Consider the following 23,734-nt stretch of genomic DNA (forward strand, 5'->3'; position numbering starts at 1 on the left):
ACTTTATTTTGTGTATAATTTACAAGATGCTACTTTGGTTTCAAACACAGGGTTTTGAGGGGTTATTTAATGGTTCTTACCAAGGAAACAAGTTTTACACAGATCCATGTCATTGCACTGCAGACAGCGGTAGCGATGCCACGGTGCAATTTCATCACAGCCATCACAGGATATGTCCACGTTTAACAGGTCACAGTAACGAGCAACAAACATGTGCATCTACAGCAAAAAATCAACACAGTTACTTGAGTATTATTTTCTGACTTTGAGAAAGCCTCAGACAGAAAGCAGAACACTTCCCCTGCCAAAAATGAAGGGGGATCTTTTAATCATTTTAGACTCTTGAAAGTCTACAGAGATCCAGCTCATAAAAATTCATTATAAACCAGATTCCTTTCTCCCCTTTTGGCTTTTAGAGGTCTCTTATTTATCCCTTCTGCAGATAAATATACAAAACATGAGGTCACCTTTCTCTGCTTCTCTGGCTCAGCTTGAGCTATCTTTTCATACCAGGTCTCAAACATTACATCCTGACATTCATCCATCCATTCACAGTTTTGCTTGTAGTCTGCAATTTCATCTTCTTCACTCCACTGACTAAAAGAAAAGCAAGCTTAAAATTAAGTTTGAATGCAATCAGGATTCCCTTTAATAAAGCTTTACGTTTTAATGAAGAACAAAGTGCTACAACATGCTAATAAAACCAGAATTATTCACTTGGTTAATAAATGACCATACAGACACCTGCTTCTTGCCTCTGTGACATGCTTTTAAATACATATGGGGACCATAATGCAAAAATCAGGAAAACCTACTCTTGCAAAACAGCTTTTGGAATGCTGGCAGATCAGATTAGATGTTTTCCGTTTTTTTGGCCTTCACATTTGCTCATGTGCAAGTACAACTACTATAAAATTGCCACATGAAGGTGTTAAAAACATTTAACATTCATCAAGGCAAGAAACAGCATTATCTACCTCCTGCTACACTGCCAAACAAGCGAAGTGTTCCAGTAGTAATCAGGTTAAAGATAAAATTTCCATGGTTTTTGCACTAGCAAAAAAAAATTCAAATACTTCAGTTAAGCCACTGGATACTGGTCAAAACTGTGCCACACTTGTTAATAGCACTCTTACTGCTTGTTCCAGCACGAAGTTCAGGAGCCTTTCTGGGTAAAATGGAATCAGTATTTAGTAGCATGTGAAAGCTGCACTCTTCCTGACTCACCTAATGACACTGTCATGGATACTGATGTTCTCCTGCGATGTCGTCATGAGGAGATGTGGCAGCTGGATCTCAACAAAGAAGGAAAGATCACTGGGCTCCCAGCTCATATCCAAGAGGTGGAGAAGAGCTGTCTGCACACAGGATAAGGCAGGAAGCAACGACCTAAATAAAAACAAAAGACATTAAAACATGACAGCTCTAAAGCTGACCTAAAGTTGACAGACCTAGAGCTGGAATTGTGTATGGGGAGGAGGGGCAGAAAAACCACCACACACTGATTTCAGGCTTTACTATGCATTAAAGTAATCCTGTGGCAGGAACTCAGGTTTATCAAAGTATTCAACTTACACAATTTAGCAAGTACAGACTATGGAATTCGAAATAAAGATGGTTTTCCTTCCGGATTCAGTTAAGATCAAGCTAATGCTGTTGCCTGACCATTAGCAAGAGGGTTTGTCTCTGCAGTACAGCTTTTTTTTTTGGTATTTGCAGGAATTTGTTCTCTTTGAAACCTTTTTGACAATTTCACTTGAAACTGAACAAAGGACTTGAAAGTTATTGTCAGAGAGACTGACATTATAGCCATAAAATTCTCATTTCTCTAGGACACCTGGCTGTAAATCCTCCAAATTCTAACCAGAATGTTGCCAAAACATGAGTTTTAACATTAAAGCATGGCTGCAGAATTGCCATGTTTCTTGTGGCATTAGTCTTGCCCAAGTACTCCATGGCAAATTTGCCATTTCTAGTATTTTACTACTCAGCTTCAGCGATACACTGCAGAATTGTAACTACAAAATGCAATAAATTTATTGTGCTTTCCTTTATTCCTTTAGTAATAAAAAGCTAACTTGGCACTTTTGATCACAAGATCAAGGCTCCTTATTTAGTTCTGTAAATAACGGAAAGTATAGTCAAAATTAATTAAGGCTTTAGATGACAACAAATGACAAGGGAAGAGGAGTGGAGGAATGCAAAAAAAAATTTCACATAAATAAAGCAAGCAATGTACTGTACCTGTCATTAATTGTACTAAATCCCTTCACAGAATTTACCAGGAACAAAACAAGCTGATAGTAGGACTCTCGAATCTCTTTGTGTAGCTCAGCACCACAGCCTTCCAAGTTTCCAAAGTAGCTGCAAATTAAAGAGTCGGCTTAGTAGCCTAGAATTCACTGTGATGTTTTAGGTAGCATGATTGGTGCAAATTTTACAAACAGGCCCTTTTTAACCCCTCCCCAAAAGTGGGAAAGATGTTAGTTTTATTTAAGAACACAGTCTAGAAGTTTCAAACAAAACCAAAAGAATCCTGTACTAGGAATCAGAAGTGATGAAACAAAACAGGCAAAGAGAATATTCTCATACCACTAAGAGGAGAACATTCCTTTAAATTAAAAAGTTGCTTTATGAAAACCTAATCAAGATCTTAAAGGAAATCAGTGCATTGCAAGATGACCACAAAAGCTCCTGACAAGTGAAAAGCCAAGTGACAGAGTTCTGACAACACTGGCCAGACACAACATAGAAATCAGACCTAAACATGTTCATGGCATGAACAGCTGTGCAACTAAGACCCACTTGAAAATGATTATTAATTTTGGGGGTTTTTTTTAATGAAGTACACAAGATATGCCTACTAGCCTGAAAACTAAACCTCAAGTCATATTTTCATTATCCACGTGGATTAAAAAGCAGAACTTTCTACTCTTGTCAATACACATGCCTGGAGGAACACAAGAACTCAGACAGTAAATCACATGGCTGAGATTTGCCTAAATAATTACTTACTTTGTAAAATCTTTCTGACAGGCCAGAAGTTCCAGGAGAAAAAGTACACAGGGTGGGTGAAAGCAGTGTGGCTGCCCAAGCGAGTCGAGGCACTGGCGGATGGTCTTGAGCACTTCCATAATATTCTGTCCTTGGGATTTTCTCAAAGCCAGAACCTTTAAAACACTGAAAGCAAAAAATATAAGTGAAAACTTCAAAACACTGTGCTTAAAACAACACAAATAAATGACAATTCAAGAAGTGCTTGACTAATTACACAATTGCTTTGTATCTGAATTTCCAACTGTATTTCAGTGTATTAGTTGGAGTGAGTGATAAAGCTTTGAACAGAATCCAGCTCTTCCTGCACCATTCCATGTTTTAGAGCCCAAAACAGACAAGCTGAGAATTGGAAATCCCTCTTTTGATTTGCATTTCAGAATACCAGGTAATTTAATCAGAGATGCAACTCCTTTCTATTTGGTACCAAGGATTGGTAGGAGTGGTACACCACATCTTTGCTGTTCGTAGATAAAAAGCAAAACACATCTCGGGAAGCAAGACAATAAATTGCCAAGTGACTGTTTTTTATACTCTGTTCTATGTGATGGAAGCAAATGAAATGAAATAGTACTCTCTGAGCCCCTACATGCTCATGAATAACTGAAGTTTGATATGTTCATATACAAAATATTCTGCAATATTATCTTGCTGCTAAAATGCTTTAGCCTACCTGCAGAGGTGTGAAGTCAACCTTCTGCATAGTATAACTGACAACATTTTCAATTTGTTTACCTTTCATGCGAAAGTGATTGATCCTTAATAAAGTCTAATATGTTCTTCAAAATAGGATATTTTTCCTTCACAGTAGGCACAGCTCTTGGCTCTTCCATTGATCTGAACGACAGCAGCCTCAGTCTTCCCCGGCCGAGCTGAGACTTCCGTGTAGGAGTGGAAGGAGGGGATGACACATCCTCTTGCTGTGAAACTGTATTTTCACCAGGCTTACTATGAAATGCAGATACAGCTTCTGCTTGGTGGAGGTCTGGAATTTGTTTAACTTTCAGATCAGACTGTGATGTTTGACCCCCCTCTTTTGAAACAAGGCGAGTTCCTGCACTGGATGACACCGACTGTGCTGCCTGGAAGTCCATGTCCACAGCTGATCCTCGTCTTTGGCATTTATCACTCACATACTGCTGGGGATCGTCCAGGTCTTGGGCTTCCAAACTGTCTGAGGCAGAATCTTTCGTCTTTGCTCTTATGGGCAAAAAATTCAGTAACAAAAGGCTCTTCTGCATACAGAGTTTTGCTGCAGCATAAAAATTGGAAGAGTTAAAATCATGACAATAGAACAACAAATTTGCTGTCTTATGCTTAGGAAGAAAGGGATTTATTTCTTCTCAGTCAAGACAGCTAGAAAATACTGTTTTTCTTATTATATTGATCATGATGCTATCAGTTGCTTAAGTTCAGATTTCCAAATACTAAATCTGAATAATCACACTAAACCATATGAAGTACAGAGTAGCCAATGAGAACACATTAACCATCAGCTGCTGTTCTAACATCAGTTAAATGTGGTAAGAAGTATCTACAAAAACAGATGAACGTAAGTTCAGAACCAGGCGACCCAAGTGAGAGGTCACACCCTGAAGAATTTGCTCACTGTTTTCTGCAAAGAATAGCAGAACACAATCCCAGATAGTTAATCCAATGTACACTAGGTTATCTCTTAAGGTATGAAAAAGTAACCCCAGTTGCTAACTTACCTTTCATGGCAAAAATAATGTCTTCAGCTTTACAAGGCAATGCTTTCCTAAGCTACCTGCAATGCTCCTACATACAAGGCAACACTCACCGAGAGTTTCTGGGTTCACCTCACTTGCTTCTGTGTTCTGCTTCTCCTCAGCATCATTTCCCCTCCCCATCAGGGATTTCTGCTTCATTTCCAACTGTAAACAGGATGTTAATATAGTTAAAATATGATTCTCTCTGTATATCTATATAGGCAGGATGAAGACTGTAATGACTAAAAGGAATTTAATCTCAGGGATAGATGACAGTAGTTACTATTCCCAACCTCAGAGCAAACTGCCCAGGAGCCTAAAAGAGCAGTACCTGAACTGTCAGAGCAGGAACAGCCTCACCACAAGCTGCTTGAGCTTTGTAGGCTGAAACCATTGCCTGTCTCGTGACTTGATGTGCATCAGTCCTCCAAGGAAAAGAAGGCTTCTCCTTTACCCTCAGCACTCAGGAAAATATATACATCTAGTTATGAGATAGAGTTCTCCAAAAACATGTCACCTCACTAGCGAGCTCTGCCAGATGCAAACACCTGTCCTGCAATGGGTAAAGGCAATTACTCATCTTAACATGCATCTGAACCCATTGTAACTCTAGTACATCAACCTGCCAGGAATTCTTAGGCAGAAAAGAGGAGGGAGAAAGTCACAAGACAATAGAATGATGTTTAAGACACACTTCTTTCTATGATATACCTCAAAAGAACTTCAAATGCAATGTAAAAATCTTTCTAATTTACAACATATGCTCTTACTGAAACATACCACAAATTTAATTGCTTTTCGGTCAAATTCAGTCCTAACTACTCATGATGACACATCTGGGGCTGAGGGGAGGAGGGGAGTGTAAGTATGCATTAAAACATTTAAGTCCAAAGTTTCAAAGTAAACCTACGTTCTTTCTAAGTGAAAACAGCTGATGTAGAATAACTGAAGGAAAAATTGTTCCACCCCACTCCTTAACATTGCATTGTAAAGTACTAAATTAAATGACATTAACAGAGATCCTCCTGAGTGTTCTTACCATCCATATTCTAATGGAATCAGCCAGGGAATACACTTGTGCAAACTCATCACTCAAAGGCACCTTGCCTCCACTGTTGACTGGAAATGAGAGAAAGAAGAGAGTCCTGTTTATTTACAGCTCCATTTTTATACAGCTACTTAACTAAAATTATGCTACAGCCCTCTCTTCATCTCTTAGTCAATACTTGGAATTATACCTGTATGAAAAATAGAGAATAAGCCTGCCAACTTTCATACGTCCTAAATACATGAACTGCACCTTGACTGATTTATTTACAAAGTTAATTTACGAGTATCTTTCCCATCTCTTCCCAAAAATTGATGCCTAAAGCCATGGAAAATAAAATCCTTCCCTATGCATGCAATAACACTGATGTAAACTTATCAGAAAAATCAACAAATGCTTAGTATTAACCTAAAACTCTATAGATGTATTTGTTTTCTCTACTGTTTTACACTATGAATTTCTGGAATGGACTTTCAATACCAATTTGCAAAAATCATAAATCTGACAAATCAGTTTCTATTCAAACTGGCCTGACAATGACTATGGAGAAAAAGATAGTCAGTCTTCCCTCTTCCATTCTCCCTTTCTAATTTTTTTCCTGTATTTTTTTCAGCATCCCTTCTCCAAACTTCCCATAGAACAGGTGAACACGGGTCCTGAAATGAGTCTGCCCCAGCACAACCAGCGGATGAAGATACTGACAGAACAGTGGGATGGATTTCTTTAACAGTCATTAATACTTGTCCAGTTTTCAATGTCACTCAGAAAACTAGCTCAATTGTCAGACAAACACAAAATGACTAAAGGCAGTAACCACATTAGTCATCAAGTCAGTCTTTGTGTCAGTCATTTTTACTCATAACTTTAGAGCTCAAAAAATAGTTCAATCAGTCTATGAAAATGTAAAATGTTTAGTGTCAAAATTATGACAAAAAGTGAAAAGCCTAAAATGAAATCCTTCAAAACCAAGTAACATCTTACTACCCAATACTTCAAACATATCAATAGTGGAAAGATGCTGTAAGTCAAAAAGTTGTTCATTTTACCTACGGAAAAATACATAAACTATAATACAATGGCTAGTAAGTTAAAAGCAACACATTACCTTCTATTAGAAAAAAATGAAATATATATTTTGAGGATGGCAAGGTTGGTTTCCACTGAATGGTATTTTGGAAGATAATTCACACCTCCTCCAACACCAACAGTTAATAACAGAAGTTGTTGTTGGCTTTTTAGAAAAGGTACAATGTAGAAAATGATCCAAGAACCTCTAATAACTGGAGCCACATAGTTCTGAGTTAAAGCCCCAGAGGACATCACGACTCTCTTTAGGTATAGCCTTACAGAATTAGTAGCTTCTGATAGTTATTAATATTTTGCCAGTGCTCTGAAGACAAAAATATATGTTAATAAAAAAATAAATACTCTAGAGAAAAAGCTCACCTAGTCTGCCTAAATGATACCTTTTTACAGAATATCTTCTTTAAATTGCCCCACTAAACTGATTTTTAAATGCTATAAACTCAGCTGTAAGAGAGCCTTTTACAAACTTTAAGTCTTCATTATTAAGATAGTCTAATAATATTAGAGTTACCATATTTTTGAAGCTTCTCAAATAAATCTGGAGTGAGATACACCAAAGCAGCAAATGTTGAGTTCACAGCTTGATCAACAGTAGAACCAGCAACTATATCTGTCTTTGGGGTCTGTTTTTTACATGCCTGTATAAGTCCTTTGAAAAGTTCAGATTTTTGCCCACTGAAGACCTGGGCAGGATCTGATTTTGCAAAGTCGATAAGAAAGTTACGGCAGACCTCGTGGGGAGAGCTCCGAGCCTGCAGAGAAGGATACAACACATTAACTTCAACATTGGCTGAGAAAAAATGTAGCAATGAGCTGCAACCATCAGTCAACTTGCAGTTTATCCACTGCAGTTGAGCAAACTGATCAATGAAAGACATCCCTGCACAAGGTGGGGAGTGAATTAGATGATCTTTGAAGGTCCCTCCAAACCATTTTATGATTCCATGAAAATGGAAACTCATAAAGGGCACAGAACAACAGTTTCTTTCCTCCTTGATATTTGAATCCAACAGCACAAATGATGACAAAGATGACACAGCAGCACGTGCTTAAGGGCATTCACACTCCCTAAAGCCAAATGAACCCGTGTGATACACAGGGATTTCATGCCAAGGGAACACAGGCAGTGGGTAAGTACCTCTTTTTTGTCTTGGTGCTTGGTAGTGTTTTGCCTGGTTCCCAGGAGTGCCTCAGGACACATCTGATGCCTGAAGACAGGTTTCCACAGAGGAGAATTAAGAACTGATGTTACTTTCAAAGGAGGCAAGTCTGCTTCACTACCTAATTCTGCAAGATATTCAGAACAGACCCTTCAGTTACTAAAGAATTTTCTTCATTTTTACAGATTATTGAAAATAATAAATGTTAAACATCCAGTAGGGAAAAAAACTGAAACACAGCAGAAAGTTAATGCAAATAGACTGAACAAGTAATTTAACAATGTTCTCTGTTTTTCTAACATGGTACAGAAAATTGATGTACCCTTTCATTAATGGCAGCATCGACATCTTATAGTGACAGTGTTACAATATGGAAGGATTTTAAACTGAACATTTTCACTGTATTATAACTACAGAAATTTTCTAATTTAAAAGAGTTTAAAAGCTTTCTCTCCTACTAAAGGCCTAAATTGTTATATGCAAGCATGCTCATATTAAGAAAGGAAGACAATATTCTCAAACACTTCAATTAGTTCCTTGAATTCACAGGTAAATAGCTGTCTAATTTTCCATGGTAAACATGGACCACCTGATTGGAGCAAGAACTCTTTAGCTTTATTTAATTTCTCTAAAGTGGTGGATGGATTTGGATTTAGGAAGCTAGAGAGAAGTGGTCTTGTTTTTAAATTAAAGAATAAACTTTTTTTTTTTTTTAAATTTATTTTTTAAAGTTTATTTTACTTATCTTCACAGGCCCAGATCCTAAGCGTACTTAACTACTGGAACTAACTGAACTTAATTTGTGAATTCAAATTTCATTCAATACCAAATGCTCATGTGGAATTTTTAGAATCACTTGTGTCCTAAGCTCTGTAATTTTTTCAGTTTGTTGGCCCCATATTCACACTCCCAATGTGAGGCGGATGACAGCACCAGGGAACAATTTTAGAAGGAAAAAAAGAAGCACATACTACTTCATAAACGTAATTTAGCTTAGTAGGATTACTTCCACGAGTCCACATCTTCCACGGACTCACAACACAGCAAGTGTTCCATGTTCACGTGAGAGAAACACAAAAGGAACTTCATTTTCCCAGGGGATCCTCAACATAAAGTCCTTGTAGCTCCTGTTTGCATGGATCCCAGCTGTGGCCTGTGGGAGGCACTCACCTCGCAGGGATTTGAGGGCCATGCTTCGGGAAGCCAAGCGCCCCATCAGCCGGGAGACAAGCAGCTGTAAATCCAAGCCCCAAGACACGGCAACGTCTGGGAGGCCGTAAGCAGTGACAGAGAACTTGTAGCCCCACTCATTATTACTGCTGTCAGAGTGAAAGAGAAACTGCAGCCGTGGGCCAGCCTTAAAGGTCACTTTCTACAGAGCAACAAAACAGTCATTTTGCCAAATGTACATGACAGGAAAACATTTCAGGGTAATGAATTCCCTTCAGCAACTCTGGGGTTTCATTATTATGTTCTGGCCATAACAGATCTAATTCCCCCCACCATCTCAATGAGAAACCCACAGTACTAAGCAGGTAAAATTTCTATCCAAGAGCTTAATGAGCAATATTATATATGATTGAGCTTTAAAAGTCAGAGCCACAAACAGAAGAGCAGATCCCATTTGAGGACAGAGCACAGCCCCAGAAAGGGCCACACTTGTCTTATGATATAAAAACTTGCAAGGGCAGAGCAAGTTTTGCCCATGTATTTTGGCAGTTAAACATGATTATTCCTTTTCACTTTAACTGATTGTTCTTTTGATAACAGGAGCAAAGAGGGATTCTTTACCCATTCACTCCTTTTATTTGCAGCATTTCAGACTTTCTTCCCCATCTCCTCCCCTCCACCTAAGAAACCTAATAAACACACCCATGCACAAAAGCACACATCCTTTTACATAAAACGTTTCCAAAGGAATCATAAGGACTTCCTAAGACTGGATAAATAATTTGGTTCAGAATTTTAAAGGTGCTCACCTTAGGCCACTTCTCAGTGCCAACCTTTGTATCGTAACGAGTTTTTGCCCCTCTGGCATCAGTGAACTCCAGGTAATCATACCTGTGAAAATTGCAATTCATTACTTCCAAATTTACTTCTCAAGTTTTGGGGGAGAATGTTTTTGCTTTTGGATTTTCACAAGTGCACCCTGTCACTTCTTTCTGAACCACACCTTCATGTGACTGCTAAGGAATTTATTTCATGTTTCAATGCAGAAGTCCCAGCAAACACAGATCTGCTGTCCTGCAGGACTTTGGAATTGGTAATGTTTGCCAAATCCAACATCTGGCAAATGCTTTAACTAAGCAGTAGCCTGATGTGTTACCAAGAGAAACCAAGCCAATAGAAAGAGGGCAAAAAAAATACCACGAGCACAAACTGCGGTGGTCACAGCGTAATTATAAAACAGATCAAAGCCAAAGGGAGCAAAATTCATATGGAACAGCATGTCTGTAAATTTGCCAGGAGAGGTAGCTTTCAGCACAAGGTCATTCAAAAATACATATTGTGGACTGCTCTGGACAATGAAGAAATTGAAATGGCATGTGTGGAGTGCACATTGAAACATGAATTGCCCCTCTGCAAACAGACACTGGAATTCAACACAGCACAAGATTAAATTACCTCCTTTCAGTTTCACATTTTTCATCAAATTCCACCTCAAAGTAAGTTGCCCCATGACACAGGAAGACTGAGACCTCATGGCAATTATTTTCATAGTTATGAGGTGATTCCATTGTCCAGGTTCGCAATACTACAGGCTGCTCCTGCTGCCAGCTTTCCATGTCCATCTGTACAACAAAAATGCATTCTTAGATACAAAGGCAAGAAAAAAATAAATTGCCACACTAGATTTTTGTGTCTATAATTTCAAGTTGCCAGATGTGCATACAAATGGCATTTAAAAGGCTACAGCATTGATTTACTCTGAAACTAGTTCTGAAGACATCCTTTGTAATCATAATTAGGAAGCACTTCTAAAGCAAAACCCACCCAGTCTACTGCAGGAGGAGACTCAGGAGGAGACTGTCTCACCCACAAGTGAGTACAAGTCTCCAGTCATGACAAAAAGAGAGTCTGGATGACTAATGCAGATTTAAACATCTACCCTACAGACATACAGACTTATTTGCATCACCACAAGCAGTGAAGCTAAAAATGTTAAGCATATACTATTTTTAATTTGTTTTCCTCTTCACCCTCAGAATCCCCTCCTTCCTATCTACCTTCCAGGCTGCTCATTCCAGTTGCACTGTCTGATCACTTTGCCCATCTCCCATATCAGTAGATATGTTTCTAGTACTTCACTCAACATTTCACTACACATCCCACACTTTTAGAAGCTTTCCAGCTCTTTTCCAATGCTCACCAACAGAATCACCCGAGTTTTCTACGTCTTTCTTGCAATTTTGCTTTTGTTTCACTGTGTTTAATGTGCCCGCGCCTTTAGTTACCTTATGAGGTTCACTACAAAGGCTTTTCAGTGGTTCTATCAAAGTGCTGAATCCCTGTAGCAGAGTACAGTATGGAATGTCTAAAGTGCAAAAATCCAACAAGAAGATGACCTAGGAGCAAACACAGGTGTCATGAAAATGCCAGAGTCACAGCCATGCCGCCCAGGAATAGGAGAAAATCCCACTGTTCACTTACCAGCTGACGAGTTGCCATAGCAAAGACAGAGCTACTTATTTTTTCTACTATTGTTTTGCCACTATATTGAGATAAGAGTGATTGCAAAATTGTTCTGATATTTGACAGGAACTGGCCCACATCTAAAGAGAGAAAAAAAAAAATCCTTAATAGCCACCTTAAGGATTTGCTCCCACAACCATGACTTCATGAAACATTAGGTGCATGATGATGTGCACAAGGACAAATACAGCAGGAAAGGATCTGCTGCCCCCAAGGCAGCAACACCCAACATTTCAGAGGAAGTTTTCTGTGATACTTCTATTGTGGAAACAAGTCGTGCTTATCAACAATATCACAGAAAAAATGAGTGATGAGTAATTTCATCAAACACCCCAGGATTGTTTCAACAAGCTCCATGTATCCAGCAGCCTCCATACACAGCTAGGAAAGGCAGCTGAAGTAACAAGTGAGGGTAGGAATTTTTAGCTACAGCCGTACTCAATTTTTAAATGTAAGACAGGAACACAGCAATGTATTTATATACAAATAATATAAATATGATATCATTTTACATAAAATTACACCTTTGTTAAGTATTTGGCCCAATTAACTACTCAACACTGAGCTGCTGCATTAAAGAAAACTAACAATCTCCCCTACAAAAAACCCAACAAAACCCCTTAGGTGTACCTGGCTCCTTAAGCAAGTTCCTTTCTTCTTGCTATTACAACCATCTAGGAAAACACGTGTCACCACACAGGAGTTTACCAAAATAAGGGATGCTAAGACATTAAAATATTCAAATGGAAGTCTGTAACTATTTGTTGTTTGGGTTTTTTTTCAGTATCTGGCCCCCAAAACTTACTGAAATGCTTTCTGAAGATTCTCCCAGTATAAGATTATCAGTACAACTAAAACTCCAAGTTGCTTAATATGCCTTCTAATTACTTCCTAGAGAGATTAGAAAAGCTATGACATTTCTGAGTATGCCTCAGGCAACCTTTGGTGATCCCTAATTATACCGCAATTTGCAAAATCACATTTTAAAGTCCTGTATTGCACCATATTGAATTCTGTATTCAATCCCAGCACTTACAGTTTTTAAGTATTTCTACTGCAAGATCCTTGGCTGAATTATCAGTGCCTTTAAGCTGCAGATAGCACCAGGAAAGGAGGCTGCCCTGAACAGACCAGAATAAGGAAGACAAGACTGTGCCACTCTCTTGCTGTGCAACATCCAGCATCATCATTTCACACTGAAAAATAAGGAACACTTATGAATGCAATGGAGCCTCTTCTGCTGCAGCATGACACACAGTATGCACCAAGTAAACTGGGATGGACACAATCATCCCACTCACCCCAGAAAAAGACGAAATGCAAATGACAAGCAGCATGTAACACCATGTAGCAAGTGATGTGCTTTGTTTTGATATATCACAATTTTAAATAGGAACAGCTACATATGAGTCACTCAATGTTCTCAGCAGAGTTTTTCTGCATATGTAAATAACCCTCCTCCATTTCCACCTCCCTTAGTGACATGCCCAATCCTATCCTCTCAAAATGGAATGATTCCTTCTGTAGCCCAGTGTCTCTCCATAGAGTCTTTTCAATGCTATGGAAAAACACCACATCTTACACATTTCCTACTGGAAAAATATTATTCATTTCCTACTCTACTATTATGAAATGTTAATGCTTAAAGGAAAACACTCAACTTGGAAAAGCTAATCTTACTGACTCACACAGCCATGAGCAATTGCATCCAGAAGGACAGGGAAGCTGATTCCTTAGCATCCATGGGCAGGCAAGCAGCTTGTGTTTGAGTGCCTACAAAACTCATGACAAAGAAGCAGGAGCAGTGCAAAGCCAGTTACCTCTCTTGCTGCCACAAGCAGAAGGGTGTCCATGACTGATAACACTTCACTTATGTCAAAATTTGCAGAAACTCCTTTCTCTGGTAATAGTAAGAGTCCACCTGGATCTTGATCACTACAAAACAAAGATATTCTTACTAACCAACAACAAGAAGTTCCAAACAGTTCCCAACCAGAAATTTAGTATTTTTTGTGTCAAATCTGTAGAGATCCTACTGTATAATTACTATGAAAATCAAAAGTTTGTGTTCTGATGACTCCAGACTAATTAAATCAGTACCAACCATCAGCATTGGCAAACAATCACTTAAAAAATTGGAAGACAGCCTAGGAGAAGCCTAAGAGCAATACACTGTGATTTCAGCACCAAACTTGGCCAGTGCTTTATAGAGCTATTCAGTTAATAAAAATATTGAGTAGCAGTATGTCCTTTCTAAACAACATTAGTTGATTACTTCAGAGAATTATTGTTTAGGGGAATAACATTTCTAAAAATGATTAAATACATGCTTATTAACAAATGTGGGGTATCAGACAAACATTTTCAGTTTCAGGACCCCTTACCTGAAGTGGGTACACAAGGATCTGAAGGCAAGATGTACAGATTGCTTATGTTCTTGCTCTGTGATGTTTTTCTAGAAAAGGAAAAAGATTTAGTTTTATGATACATTCTGTTTTCCTCCTCTGTGACAAAGAATTCTAATTTCTCTGTTCTATTATTCAGTTTTGGTAAGAAAGGCAGGGTTAGTTCCTCTTTCTTTGGATAAGCTGCAGAGAGAAAAGGGGAAGGGTAAAAAGAAGCAAAGAAAAAAAAGGGTTTTTACTTGAATGGGACAAAGTATATATTATTTGAGAATAACAACTCAGATTTGTCCTCTTTTCTGCATAAAGAAAGCAGGTACTAAACAAACAATTTCTCATTTAATGTTTACCATCATGGTGAAGAGCTGGTGTCGCCTGGTCTGTCTATCTGGGAAAAAAACTGCTGCTCCACTGAGTAAGGTGTTCTTAACTTCCTCTTTCAGCATTTTCATTGGCATGAAGTTACTGTCCCCCATATCCACTACTGCTCATACAAAAAGGAAACAAAATTACAAGTTCTAATTAATACCCCATCTAATATGTTAGAGGCATAACTGAATCAAATGTTAGTCTGCACAACTTCAAGCCCTTGCAATCCCATTATACACACAGAAAATGAGGGGAAACTTTTTAACTTACAGCAAGAAAGATTTATATTAAGGAAGAATATATTTATTCACCAAGTAAATGAATTCTAGCAAGATTATAACTTGACACCCAACAAAGCTAATAAAATTTTCAAGATGTGACAGATTCTATATAAAGTGTTTTCCCTCTAGCTCACTTTGCAGGAGACTCTTCAAATTACACTTGAACAGAGAGTGCCACCCTACTTCCAAAGAAATCTAATGTGTAATTCCCATTCCCTTCACTGGCTCCAGAATCTTCCCTGTGTTCCTGTAAACGTCACAGTCTACTCATGAGCTCATTTATACTGATATGCAGTGTCAGAAATAAATTAACCCCAGTAATGTTATAGTCAAAGGGTCACATTCCCTGATGGTACAAGCAGATGACACGTTCAAAAGTTTTCTACTGCAGCTGTTTCCAGACCACATTGCCAGAAAGTCTATAAAACCTTCCTTTGAGCCAAGGAAAGTTTCTAGTGATGGACTAATTAGCACACACTGACCTGAAGGAGAAACAAAGGAACAGGAGCCGACTTGGCCTCTAGGAATGAATATCTTTTCCCAAACTTTAACAGACAAAACAGTCAATATACATTGACTAAAAATTACCTTCACACAAATGTCTATAAAGCTCTTCTGCAGCTTCTGTGTGACCAGCTGTTTTGCTCTGAGGAGTTTCTTGAGGTTTAGCAGTTTTATTATCTCCAGTAAGTACAGAGAAGCAGCTCTGGAGAAGCTGCAACAGCAGTGTTTGAGCAAAGATACATTCTTCCCTTGGGCTGTAACAAGATATATAACAAACAGAAGCAAAAACTAGAAAAGCAGCTCTTTTGCACCAAATAAATATTGCTATGAAAGTCACCATTTCAGATAGATAAAAACCACTGAGTGGAGAGACATAGCCAAAGGAAGTGTAGCTACCAGCTAAATTAATCTACAGCTCGAGCTTCTACATAACTTTATAGTTAAAAGTCCATATGGCAGCAGTAGGGAAATGTTATTTATGTAAATGATGTAGTTTAGGAAGAACAAACTGCTGTAACTAAACAAAGCATATTTTATTTATACACACTGATTAGTGCCTCAGCAGACATGAAAGAAGTAACTTACTTTTGGTGCAGTTTATTATAAAAATTCCAGAACAGCTGCAAATCAAGGCCTGTGAAATCTAAAAATGACTTGTATTTTAATTTACTCTCCTTCTGAAAAAAACTTAAAAAGACAAAGAAAATGCAGGATTGGAAAATTAACTCTATACAGAACACATTTATAAAATATAAATCCCTGAGCACTGGGCTTAAAGGAAAGCACAGCCAGCTTTCCCATAAATTTGCAGCTAACATGAATTCCAGTTTCTTTCATGGATATTCTGGTGGCTAAATGTGACAGTTCATGCTGAAACCTTCTCCTCCACAGAGCTCTCCCCTCTTTCCAGATTTCTAGGATCCCATCCCTTTTCTCCACCACCAGAAGACTTCATAACCTCTACCTCTCCATCTAGTTTGATTGAAAGTAATAAACTGTCAGCAAACATACACAGAATTCTATTTTTCAGAAATTTTTTTTTTTTCTCCACAACATGGTTTCTAACTTTGTTAAAAGCACCCCAGCTGTTCTTTGCCCACTCACAACTGCTGTTTGCACCGACTTATTCTTCTTAGGCTGGAGAACAGAGGCTTAAAAAACCCTAAGAAGTAAAAATACCAGGTCCTGTGCCAGCTGCTGGATGAAATGAAGTGTCTTCAGGAGCAGAGTTGTGCCACAAACTGTGTCATCCTCAGTTTTCCTGCACTGCAGGCAGCTCATGGTCCTGCAGGGCTCGTCTCGCAGGGGCCGCAGATAGCCCAGAACACTCAGCCCTTGGACCCCGAGCCGTTCTGCTGAGTCTTGTCTTGTGCACAAGAACTTTATCATCAAGTACTAGAAGGATATAAAAACAGCACAAGATTTGGGTTTAAAAGCTGGTACAAATTGGCCTTTTAAAAGGCATGAGTGGATGTAGGTGAGGAGACCGCAGCCGGGGTTGAGGGGGGAAGCCTTAGTCCCTCGTCTATCACCTCCAGAGGTTTAAAATACTGAGGCTAAGTTTGATCTCTCCCTACTTCCAAAAAGTCACAGGGACAGTTCTATGACCTCTACAGGCGTCTGCAAAGTTCGTTAGTTCATTATCAGTGCATTCATTCTGCACACACTGTTCCTCACTTCCACAGTCACAGTACTCTTGCAGGTCACAGAATTATTAGCTGCATTTAAAAGCAAGCAGAGGATCAATATGTAATATTTAAAACATAGTCTGCTCTCAGTGAGGTGCAGAACACAAAACGGAAGGAACAGCAAGTCCTGCCATCCACACTTACTCAGTTACTCCGCAGCAGCAGTGGCTTAGCAAGCAGCAACAGAGTTAGAAAAAATCCCAGTTGATACAACAATGCCACCAATTCTCTTAATTCCCACAGTGCAAATGGACTGGGGAACTACAACAGCTGATTCCAGAACAAGGATCTGAAATGCAACATTCCCTACAAAGGCCCTAAGCACTACAAATCAAAGCCATCTTCTGCCATTCTTGAAACGGAAGAGTCTCCATTCCCCAGGGACAGCAGCCTAACTGATGGAAACTCTTAGTAATTGTTTGCCCACTAAAACATGGATTGAAGAACCTGGCTCTGAAAGAATAAATGCTATGACTACACAGTAGTTAAATGGTCTAGATACTAAAATAAAGCAACAATTCATATTAAAACCAGTAGTCTGCACATTATCACATAACTTTGCATTAAATTGATCATGAAGCACCACTTAACTTCAGATATATAGATATATAGATATATGTGCATCCAGAGAAAAAGAATAAAATTCAGAGGACAAAAATTTAATCGTTCATTTAAGTAGAAGCCTATTAATTTTTTTTTTCTGTCCAGCAGAGTTCTCTCTCACAAAATAGAATTAGGTTTACTTCAGTTGGCACAGAGAAGAGCCCCTGCTCATTTTGACTGGGCCAAGGGGTTTTTGTGGGTTCTTACTTGGGAAACTCTGCATTGCTGCATTTTGACATCAACTTCATCCCATTCTTCTTCTACTTCAAACCAGCCAATAGGATCATCATCTCCCAAATCATCACATGAGCAATTGCTTCTGTGTATAAGAGAATGTAAGACACTTTGTAAAGAAAACGTTTAGAGACATTGTAAAGCTGTTGATATACTACCAAAATACTTAAATTTAGCATGTTATGGCTATAAAGATGAGAAGAGAGAAAAGTTTCACATACCCAAAACTCTACCACATGCAAAGTAAAAAAAAAAAAAAAATCAAGAAAATCTTTTTAGTCATGGCCCCTTAACCTCCCCTTACTCCTAAGCAACAGTTCTGAAAACTGATTTAATAAAACTTAATTTTAAAATTTCTCATTGATCTGCACTCCAAGTAAAAGGTTTGTTTTGCTATATCACTTTCATAACAGGCCTTTAAATCAAGAAGCTGAAAACAACAACTATATACATATTTCCTCCAACACATCAAACTGATGGTCATTAAAATCAAACAAATAACAATTAAATGATGCACCATTTTTAAGTCACTTGGAATAATTCTCAGTAGTTCCAGCAGCACTGCAAAAATATCAAATATAACATTTATTTTCCAGGTATGCATTACAAAAAGTCTATTTATACCTGGTTTTTAGAAATTGTTTGAATTCCCTCAGCTTCCATTTGTCGTAGCTCTCAAACCTTTTGAAGTGTTCCTCGGCATGGAACTTTTCTGAGGCACCATTGTAAGCAAACACCAGCCCACACTGTGCCCCAATGGCACCTCTCCGGACCTGAAGGGGTAAATCCACAGCAGTGCAGTCAGAAAAAAGAAGAACTTCTGGAAAGCAACCGAATCCTGACAATCCTGGTCTCGGGAATTGCACGGGAAAATGAAACACATTTAGAGAAATGTTATGAAAACTTCTGTAACCCACTGAACTGAGATCATGTACACGGGTATTATTTACTGTATTTATCACCCTGCCAGCACCCTGACATTAACTAGAATTCCACATATTAATTCCCATTGTAATTTTGTCATCTTTTTACATTTAAAAAAATTAACAAAACTAAAATCATGCCTCCTTATTAATATCACTACACTGCAAAACGACTCACCTGCCTCTCCAGCTCCAGTTAGAATTCACTTGCCAGAAGTTCATTCATGTTTAAGTCTCTTTGACATAAATATATGCATTGTTGCTCTGGGAATTAAACTATTGCTTTGCCTTAAGTAAATAAATCAATTCAGCTGCAGAAACTTCCCTGAAGTTTTGTCTTGGCCATGAGATTTAATCACAAGACCTTCCTTTGAAACCAGATAAAAGTCACAACGAATGTTCAAATGACACTGGTGTCTCTAAATAGAATTTGAAATAGCTTCATTTAATCTGAACTCACATGCTTAGTATCTTGAAACAGAGTCATAAATTTATTTTAAGCACAAGATAAAAGATCTTGCATATAAATCCACACACTTTAGAGAGAAACCATAAACCACAGAGTCTCTGGCTTGAGATATATATTGCAAGATATAGATAGAATAAATATAAAATAAATGTCTTTACTACATGCTTGTGTCTCCCTGGAACAATTAAGGGCCTCCTTTTTCTGAAGTTCCCTGACCTACCCTGAAGAAAAATTCTAATAACAGTATTTCATAATGAATTTAAATTTCAGTTAATTTAAAAAATATCCCAATTCAATTCCACCACTAGGGAAAAAAATAAGTCTTCTACTTCAAAAGCTCACAGGAACTACATACCTTTATTCTAATTTGTGTCACTTGAAATGAAGATTCAGTTCCAGTAGAAAGAATGATACTTGCTCTGGTTTTCCCGGTTTCAGTAAGAAAACCTAAAGCAGCAGTGGGAAGAGAATGAGGTTGGAATGAGTGCTAGTGCAACATGTTTGAAAGAGAATATTGGGACTGTGGGCTTGAAGGGGGGAAACAAAACCACAACATTTTTCCAGTGAAATGCTCATTAGCAAATGTTCCCAAATAAAAGGGACAACTTAAAATTGTATTTTACCAGTATATACACAGAACTCTCCAGGCAGTGTCTCTTTGGGCACTGCAATATCTGCAGCAGTTTCAAAAATATTTTCTCATTGAAGTTTATTAGTAATTCCCAAATATTACTTTGGTTTGTGGCTCTATTCACTGAACTCAGTGACTAATCCCCCAAACTATGACCCACAAAACAACAGAAGACAAGTCACAAAATAACTACAGAATGAACTCAAATAATACACATGAACAAACAGAGGGGTAAAAAAAGCATTTAGAATGTGCCTGATTTTCTGTCACAATGGTTTTCATTTACCAGTAGCACTGCACAAGACAATAAACCATTTAAAAAAAAAAGATTAGGTGGCATTTCACTTAAAAAAGAGGTCAAGAAACACGAATCTCTTTGTTTAGGTAGTATCCAGTACATAAAAGCATTGCATTAACAAAGAGGGGCTTTAAGAGAGAATTAATAGGCATGTGCAGTGAGAATTTCAATGATTTCTACAAACCGTCTCCTCAACAATATTTGGGAAACTAACAGTGATTCTGGACTTCAGCCCACAAAGTGTGCTCTTGTAGAATATTCTCATTGCTGACTTCCACGTAGAATATCAATAATTCTCTCCAAAATCCAATCTTTTCGTTTGGTTAGCTTATTTTGACAATAAACTGGTTTATGAGAAATCCACAGTGCTGCAAAATCGAATTTATATAATGTCTTGGTTTTGTTTGTTAGTTTGCCTTTTTTTAATTACAGATCTTCTACAGCATAGAACTATAAAGAACCAAATATATATAAGTAGATATGGAACAGCACCACAGCATTTTTAACAATCACTATGTTTGGTGGAATTGTCTAACTTAAATGATTTTATGATTCTAATATTATGGATTTTAAGTCCAGGTTCTTACCATCCCCAGTCCACGGCTCTACAAGGAGGTTTTCAGGCCCTGATTTATCCTCCTTTCCCTTTACATCACATGCTTGCAGAGTGAGTCGTAAAGGCTTTCCTAAGTAAAAAAATCCACAGGTTTATCAAAGTCATTTAAAATGGTAAAATACATTTTCCAAACTTCTTCATACAGGGAAGAAAATGCAAAAAATTACAATACTATGAGATTTTTTACCACTGTCAGACCCAAAATAGGGGAGGGAAACTGGAATATGAGAAATACATTCTTCTAAAGTAGTTAGAGTTCTAGATACAGACAGAAGGACAATGAAAATCATGACAATTCACGTTCCTTCAACTGTTGCCACACTTTGGAATTCCCAGTCCATGAAATACCACTTGTCTTACAAAAGGCATTAGCTACTCTGGGGAAAATGAACTAATATTCAAAACTTTCAAAAGTAAACACTGATAATTATAAAGTAATTCATGTGCTCTTTGGCACAAGACAAGAAGTACTGACAAAACATACTAAAAGGCAATAAAGGGTAAAATTCTTCATGAGAGACTAATGAGAATCTCAGAAGTTGATACTGAGAAAATACAGCTAATACAGCAAAATCACCACCTGGTGCCAGACCATGAACAGCTCTACACTCATGACATACTCAGATTACAAAAACTTAATTTTAACTCATCTTATAACAGTGAAAAAAAAAAAAAAGAACCATAAAGAGATGCTATTCACATTACATTTAAAATGCATCTTAAATTTCTACATGCCTGCAAGAGAGAGCACTCACTGAGGATCACTCACACAAACAAATGTCTTCTGGAAGAATAAAAATATTTGCAGTCATTTGCCTTTTAAGCAACACAAACACCATCATCACCATCCTGATCCAGGGGCCATGATCTACAAAGTTCATGTTTTTTGTCTTGAGAAGATCTCACTTGGTTTAACTCTTTGATCATGGAAAGCTGATCAATCATCAGCTTTTTGGGCAGTTCAGCTGCTAGCTTGTGATTTCAGTGACAGTTTTTAATTTAGATTTGGATAATTCTAAATCCCAACAAGTGGAACAACTCAAAGCTGTGTATTTCCTTAAGCATGTACAGTAAAGGATCCAGGATTGTTCCATTACCGTATTTATAGAGCAGGTTCTGTCTGACTGCTGCCATGGAAGAGATAAGAGAGGAAGCCTTGTATGGAGTGTCCAGATGATCAGTGATGGCACAAAGGGAACTCAGCACTTTGGCAACACTCCCCCGGGCTAAGGCAAAGGCCAGGAGTGTCAGCTCCACCTCTGGAGTAGTACAACAACTGTGAAGGAAAACAACAACAGCGTGAAAAGAAAATTTGGGACATTTTGTTTTTCAGTAAAGACAAGCTGCCACAGAATCTCTCAGGTGCCTATTTCTTGAAGTGTTTGTATTTTTCAAGATACTTAAAAAAGAGCATGTGGGTAAAGACGTAAAAGCTTTGATTTACAGACTCTTCTAAACCACTTCCCACTGCATCAACCACATAAGCTCACCTTGTTATTCTGATAAGGAAGCTATCTACTTCTTCCAAAACATTTGGTGATAAGAAGCTTGAAAAATCTGTGGAGCCTGGTGTTAGGGATAGAGGTGGCATGTGCTGCAGTGCTTTCCTAGGAAAAAACGAAACATAATGTCAGGAAGCCAGGCAGAATTGGAGAAAACAGCTTCCTAAAGTGAATTAGACGTTTGAATCTTCATGCTTTGTGTGGGCAGGTCTCTGCAAATTGCTTCTGAGTGCACAAAATCTATTTACACAGAGAATCTCTTCAAAAGGGAACAACAGTATTGCATTCTAGGCAGGGAAAGTTTAATGACTGCTGGGTAATCTTGAATCTAGTCTCAGTCACAGATTTAATGAGACAAACGTATCAAGGAGTTTTGAATTAAATCTGTGACAGCATTAGAAATAGCTTAGTGTCCAAGCACTGCTCCATTTTAATTTGGTCTAGAATTGAGCAAGAGCCTATGAATAAAGGGAAAATTGATTTGAAGTTCCCTCAGAAGAATTAGAGAAACTAGGAGAGACACTTGTTAGCTCTAATCAGAATTTTTCTGAATTTCCAAAGACAATGTGATAACCCCTGAAATTAGGAATTCTTAAGCAGTTTCACCAAAGTTATTCTATCCAATACTAAAGTTATCCCATCCAGTACTAAAGTTTGGGGGTTTTGCTTTATAATTCTAAACACTGAATCTAATTCCTGAAAGCATGATTTTAGTCAGGATTTCTCCTTCATAATTTTTTAATGCTTTATTAGCTCAGTGTTCATTTTATACTTCTAAAAAATATCTAAACTTGACCAAAACTGAAGGTCCTCAGTTTCAGCAAAGCCTGCAACTATGGGCCTGTCTCAGGTGTGAGCACGCATGACGTTATCTAAACTTTAAAGAGATTTCACAGATGACATAAATTAAAAGATAGGCTTAGTGGACTTTAGCCTACAGGATTCATCAACCTAATGACAGCCCTGCTCTTCAGTGTGGTGACATCGTGCTAACTGAGCTCTATAAAAGCTGATGTGGGTGTGGAGAGGTTTTATTAGGATTCCAATCCTTCAAGTCATCGAGCAGAAGTGTTTGGCAATCAAACAAGGAAACGTTACACAGAAAATGGTGAATCACCACAAGCAAACATTTGCACGGAGATGGTGCATATACTCAACTATATCCCCATAAAATGCATGACAAGGCATCACATGAGCAGAACTCTGCTAAAAATTAAGCTAAATTAAGCTTCAGTCCTAAGGGGAAGATGTTAATTTTATTGGTTATTAATACTGGACAAGAAAAATTAATTAATTTTAGGCTGCTCAAAGTCATTACAAATGCATAGGTGAAAAATCTATTTTCCAGTGTCCATTCAGTCATGGTTTAACAACTAGATTAGATGAAACAGCCAGGAGAATTACAGTTGTCCTAGTACATGCAAATGGATAGAAGAAAAACAT

The 23,734-nt window shown here is 38.0% G+C and overlaps 1 protein-coding gene across 1 annotated transcript in view; it reads right to left on the reverse strand.

The window, feature by feature from the left end:
- Positions 1–23,734, reverse strand: part of ZZEF1 (zinc finger ZZ-type and EF-hand domain containing 1) — a 52,393-nt gene that overhangs the window by 23,212 nt on the left and 5,447 nt on the right. The window contains exons 6-33 of the mRNA XM_017743038.1: positions 22,280–22,396; positions 21,887–22,065; positions 20,761–20,859; positions 19,600–19,691; positions 18,477–18,625; positions 17,826–17,937; positions 16,506–16,722; positions 15,913–16,012; positions 15,412–15,581; positions 14,524–14,657; positions 14,156–14,226; positions 13,592–13,706; positions 12,808–12,967; positions 11,730–11,851; positions 11,534–11,644; positions 10,704–10,870; positions 10,058–10,139; positions 9,249–9,450; positions 8,057–8,205; positions 7,430–7,670; positions 5,824–5,903; positions 4,856–4,949; positions 3,790–4,306; positions 3,016–3,180; positions 2,245–2,364; positions 1,228–1,389; positions 468–597; positions 81–219 (exon numbers count right to left, since the gene is read on the reverse strand). Of these exons, the coding sequence (XP_017598527.1) occupies positions 81–219; positions 468–597; positions 1,228–1,389; positions 2,245–2,364; positions 3,016–3,180; positions 3,790–4,306; positions 4,856–4,949; positions 5,824–5,903; positions 7,430–7,670; positions 8,057–8,205; positions 9,249–9,450; positions 10,058–10,139; positions 10,704–10,870; positions 11,534–11,644; positions 11,730–11,851; positions 12,808–12,967; positions 13,592–13,706; positions 14,156–14,226; positions 14,524–14,657; positions 15,412–15,581; positions 15,913–16,012; positions 16,506–16,722; positions 17,826–17,937; positions 18,477–18,625; positions 19,600–19,691; positions 20,761–20,859; positions 21,887–22,065; positions 22,280–22,396 (4,196 nt within the window). The remainder of the gene's footprint in view (positions 1–80; positions 220–467; positions 598–1,227; positions 1,390–2,244; positions 2,365–3,015; positions 3,181–3,789; positions 4,307–4,855; positions 4,950–5,823; positions 5,904–7,429; positions 7,671–8,056; positions 8,206–9,248; positions 9,451–10,057; positions 10,140–10,703; positions 10,871–11,533; positions 11,645–11,729; positions 11,852–12,807; positions 12,968–13,591; positions 13,707–14,155; positions 14,227–14,523; positions 14,658–15,411; positions 15,582–15,912; positions 16,013–16,505; positions 16,723–17,825; positions 17,938–18,476; positions 18,626–19,599; positions 19,692–20,760; positions 20,860–21,886; positions 22,066–22,279; positions 22,397–23,734) is intronic.

This window comes from Corvus brachyrhynchos, unplaced genomic scaffold, assembly GCF_000691975.1.
Source record: "Corvus brachyrhynchos isolate BGI_N302 unplaced genomic scaffold, ASM69197v1 scaffold99, whole genome shotgun sequence".
NCBI lineage: Eukaryota > Metazoa > Chordata > Aves > Passeriformes > Corvidae > Corvus > Corvus brachyrhynchos.